At 37.4% G+C, this 4,473-nt stretch overlaps 1 protein-coding gene across 1 annotated transcript; it reads right to left on the minus strand.

Annotated features, from left to right (window-relative positions):
- Positions 1 to 280: 280 nt before the first annotated feature.
- RpL19 (ribosomal protein L19) lies at positions 281 to 3,613 on the minus strand. Its single transcript, XM_034981248.2, has 5 exons — positions 3,470 to 3,613; positions 3,167 to 3,273; positions 2,233 to 2,396; positions 1,534 to 1,724; positions 281 to 455 (listed from the first exon to the last, which is right to left on the minus strand). The coding sequence occupies exons 1-5, from the start codon at positions 3,472 to 3,474 to the stop codon at positions 320 to 322; spliced, it is 603 nt and encodes a 200-aa protein (XP_034837139.1). The 5' UTR covers positions 3,475 to 3,613; the 3' UTR covers positions 281 to 319.
- Between the last annotated feature and the right edge of the window lie 860 nt (positions 3,614 to 4,473).

Genomic DNA, 4,473 nt, shown 5'->3' on the forward strand with positions numbered 1-4,473 from the left:
TTTCTTTTTAAAATTACTAAAAAAAGGACAGAACATGAATTTCACATTATGATTCTAATTTTGGTGCGCTCTACAAAACAATAGGCTCGCGACTGGCAGCTAAAGTCACGAGGTTTGATAGCTCTAAATTAAATTTAAAACTGTCAAACTGTCTGTCCTTTACATATTACATCAGTAGTAAAAGATGTGAATACTCAAATATTTTGTTGTGCCGTACTATTGACTAATACTATTCATTTCGTCCGGGGACCGTAAAAACTACAAAATTAAAATCAGGCGGTTGTATATAGTGTATATTTATTAGTATAATCTACGGCGATCACTTCTTGGCGGTGACGGCGGCCTCGTCCTCGCGCGCGAAGGTCTGCAGCAGCTCCTCCTTCTTGGCGGCGATGCGCTCCTCGCGCCGCTTGCGCGCCTCCTTCACGCGGTTGCGCCGCGCCTCCGCCTGGTCGCTGCACACACAGAATTAAAAATCATTAATGGATTCATAAAGACCCATTCATTCCGCACGATTGACTAGTCGCCCCGCGATTCAGTCGACATTGTGGGCCGGTTCTTTTTGCGGAATGAGCGTTTTTAATCTTTAAGTGTTACATATAATATACACACACATATATATATATAACCACATTTATGCAAATATAAAGAACATTCGTACAAGATATAGGTACGTCTAACACTTTAATGTAAAAGACTGAAAGTTAATGACGGACAGCGCCATCTATGTGATTTAGTAAACTAATTATTTGTTCATGAACACTTTTTAATTTATTTTTTGTGATATAACTACAAATTAACGGTTTTCCTTTACTTTTCCTTTAGTAGACTCGCGACTGTGCGCTAAAATCACGGGTTTTACCATCTAAAAATTAAATTTAAAACTGTCAAACTTCGTGATTTTAGCAGCCAGTCCGCAAGCCTGTTGTTTGAATTTATAGTGTGCACTAAAAATGTGAAATTCACGTTCTGTCCTTTTTAAGCAATATTAAAGAGATGTAGATACTCTAAATTTTGTTTAGAGAAAGACAAGAGAATTGGCACCAATAGACAAAGTTAAAATGGTGCTGGAGAAGTAATTTTGTACACATAATGGGGCTAATTCTGAGCACAACCTAATTTTAGGGTATTCGCATGCTCTTCTTACTAATGTAATATGAAAAGGACAGACACAGTTTGACAGTTTTAAATTTAATTTTTAGATGGTAAAACCCGTGATTTTAGCACGCACTCGCGAACCTACTGTTTAAATTTGTATTGTGCACAAAAATTTAGAGTCTTTAAATGTGAAAGTCATGTTCTGTTCCTTTTTTAGCATTAGTAAAAAGAAAAGGATGCAGATACTCTAAATTTAGTTTAGAAAGAAACTAGAGAATCGGGGCCATTATCCTAGGTTTTCTTGACAGACACGACAGACAACCAAATGATCTCATAAGTTTCTTTTTCATTTTGAGGTATGAAACCCAAAAAAGGAGAGGCCTAGCCCCAGTTATGTTGACGAAGAAAGTACTTAGATATTGTAGTACAGCTTACCTTAACATCTTAGTCCTAGCCTTCTCCGCCTTCTTCCGGTGGATGTACTCCATGAGCACGCGCTTGTTCTTGAACACATTACCCTTTGCCTTCATGTACAGGGCGTGGTAAAGATGCCGGTCTATCTTCTTGGCTGTGCGGTACTTCAGAAGCAGCTTACGGAGCACCCTTTGCCTTTGTACCCATAGTTCCTGGAAAGATACTCAAAGATTATAGATACTAGCCTGCCTTTTCACTAGCAACTTTGTTTGCGTAGATGTTGGTTTTTGAAAATCTTGTGGGAACCCCTTGATTTTCCAGGATAAAATGTAGTGTATGTCACTCTCCAAGTCTTTAACTATACCCAGACAAAAATCACGTGGATCCGTTGCTCCGTTGCGACGTGATCGAAGGACAAACCAACACACCAATAAACCAACAAACAAACACACTTTTGCATTTATAATAAGGGTAGTGATACAGTACCCAGCAGGAGAGATTACACATGGAACTTTAGAAAGAGATAATAATTGTCTGCTTTAGTTTCATAGTGTTGTCTCTGTTGTTAAAACTGACAAAACATCACACGAAGTAGTATCCCTCCAGCACAATGGTTTTCGTGACAGACACAACAGACAGAAAGACACAAAAAATGATCCAATAAGGGTTCCTTTTCTCTTTTGTGGCACAGAACCCTAAAAAGTGTGCAATTCAACTCACTTTTTGCGGCATCCGGGCATTGGCTGTACCTCTTCTTTTACCGAAGCCACAGTGACGCCCCTTTCTTCTGGCCTCAGTGTTCTTGCGCACGCGGGCGCGCGAGTGCACGGCTACTGGCTTCTTGATGACAAGACCATCCTTTATCATCTTACGGATGTTCTGTCCTAGAAAGTCATTGCAATATTTAAGGTGTGATGAAGAGAATGGTACTGATTCTGAGCACAACCTAATTTTAGAGTATTCGCATACTCTTCTTACTAATGTAATATGAAAAGGACAGACGCAGTTTGACAGTTTTAAATTTAATTTTTAGATGGTAAAACCCGTGATTTTAGTGCACAGTCGATAAACATTGAAGTCAGGCACACTGGAAAGCGCAGCATTGGAAAACCGTTCACTAGGTGGACAGGTGAAACCAAACAAGTCACAGGGAGTCACTGGATTCAGATGGCATAAGACTGTGTCATGTGGAAGTCACTACAAGAGAACTATGTCCAGCAGTGAACATCTATTGGTTGATAATGATGCGTCAAGCTGTATAGTTAATTTAACAATAACACAAATATGCAGAATGATGACAAAGGTGCAAGGTTTAAACCACACCCATTGCACTTATTATCTCTCAACTCGTAGCCGGCCCATTACAAGATAGTCTCCTCTCAGAATTGGGCTTAGGCTACAGTCCACCACGCTGGTCAAGTGCAGATTGGCAGACTGAGAACATTATGGAGAACTCTCAGGCATACAAGTTTCCTCACGTTCTCCTTCACCGTTTAAACAGGTGGCATAGCTTACAAACGCGTATACCTATGCCTGCGAAAAGTACAGGTCCAGACTCCCTTAATAGCTATCGCCTATCACTGCTTTTTTATTGCTTTATTGGCAGGCGAGTTAGCTAGTAGAAACTAGTATGAAATAGCAGGAGTATACTTACTGGAGTTGGTGTTGGCGATTTCATTGATTTCATTTGGATCTAACCACACTTTCTTTTTACCACATCGCATAACAGAGGCTGCAAGCCTCTTCTGCAGCTTTAACGAACTGAAAATCAACAATAACTTTAGAAAACCACATGGTTTACCACTATCGAATGTGTTGACCAAATTGTCGAGGATAATATACAACTTGTAGAACACAAACATATATTTATTTTAAAGCTTAACATTTGTTTAAATTAATTAAACGATATTTTATTGTTAAATCATGGTTTAAACTATTTTTATTTTAGAAAACTAACCTCATCGTGACACGGTGAGTCCAACGCACACAAGAAAGAAATATGGCGGTCTTTTGACAGAATAAAGTAACCTAAAATGACCATAGAGCAAAGATCATAAAAACACAGATAAGTAACCTGTATAGGTACTGTACGACAAGGCTCTTTTAGCGTGTAGCGAAAATTGGAACTAACGTTGCTGTCAAGTGTCCACTTTGTTCTTGTTTGATATTCCGTGAAATTTAGGAGATTTTATTTGCTGGCAGCCTTTGCTCTACAACTACGCCCTTAACCCAGAGCCGTAAAAAAAACTACGCCCTTCTGTCAGTGTCATTCAAATGCCAACCTATATGTTATTGGTCTGTGATGCCAACGCCAACTGCCAAAAAGAGCCTTGGGGAGTCTTCTTTAGATTGTTATTGTTGTAAAAAAATCTTGAAAATTATGAAATTATGATTGAAAGTGGTACTAAAATTATTATATAAAATTGTATTGAATTAATGAATAATTGTGATATAATTTTAAGTGTAATCTGTCCTAAATTAGAGAACATAAATCTCAGAAGTCTTTGTTCTTCATGACAAATTATAATATTCACTTTCTAAGGCCTAATTAAGGTATTTTTTACATAAAATAAATAGAATTAAAGTCTTTAATGTGATAAGCAAAACTACAATCGTCATAAGTTATCAAGAATTTCAATATCCATTGTGATAAAATCTTAATTAATTTGATAATCCCATAAAACTAATAGGTAAGTTTGATAAATAATTGATTTGTATTTAAGCGGCAGTCGCCGGCCTAAAATGTTCTGTGGCAATACGTAATATATACACGTCATAAAGCCTGTTTTGTTTTGAGGTAAACTTCTACTTGTATAGCAAGTTTTCTCAATCATCTTCCAAACCAGTGAATGCTTGAACACAGTGTTGTATAGTTGTGTTTTAAGTGTACTTAAAATCATATAATTCGTGTTAAATTAACGAATAATATAACTTTAATAACATTATCTATAAATATTATAG

The sequence above is a fragment of the Maniola hyperantus genome, chromosome 2 (assembly GCF_902806685.2).
Source record: "Maniola hyperantus chromosome 2, iAphHyp1.2, whole genome shotgun sequence".
Taxonomy (NCBI): Eukaryota; Metazoa; Arthropoda; class Insecta; order Lepidoptera; family Nymphalidae; genus Maniola; species Maniola hyperantus.

Excerpts from the sequence above, each read along its gene's own strand:
- RpL19 (XM_034981248.2), bottom strand. Across the intron at positions 2,397-3,166 it reads AATCGCCAACACCAACTCCA|GACAGAACATCCGTAAGATG; the intron begins GTAAGTATACTC and ends ATGACTTTCTAG. Across the intron at positions 1,725-2,232 it reads ATGCCCGGATGCCGCAAAAA|GAACTATGGGTACAAAGGCA; the intron begins GTGAGTTGAATT and ends GTATCTTTCCAG.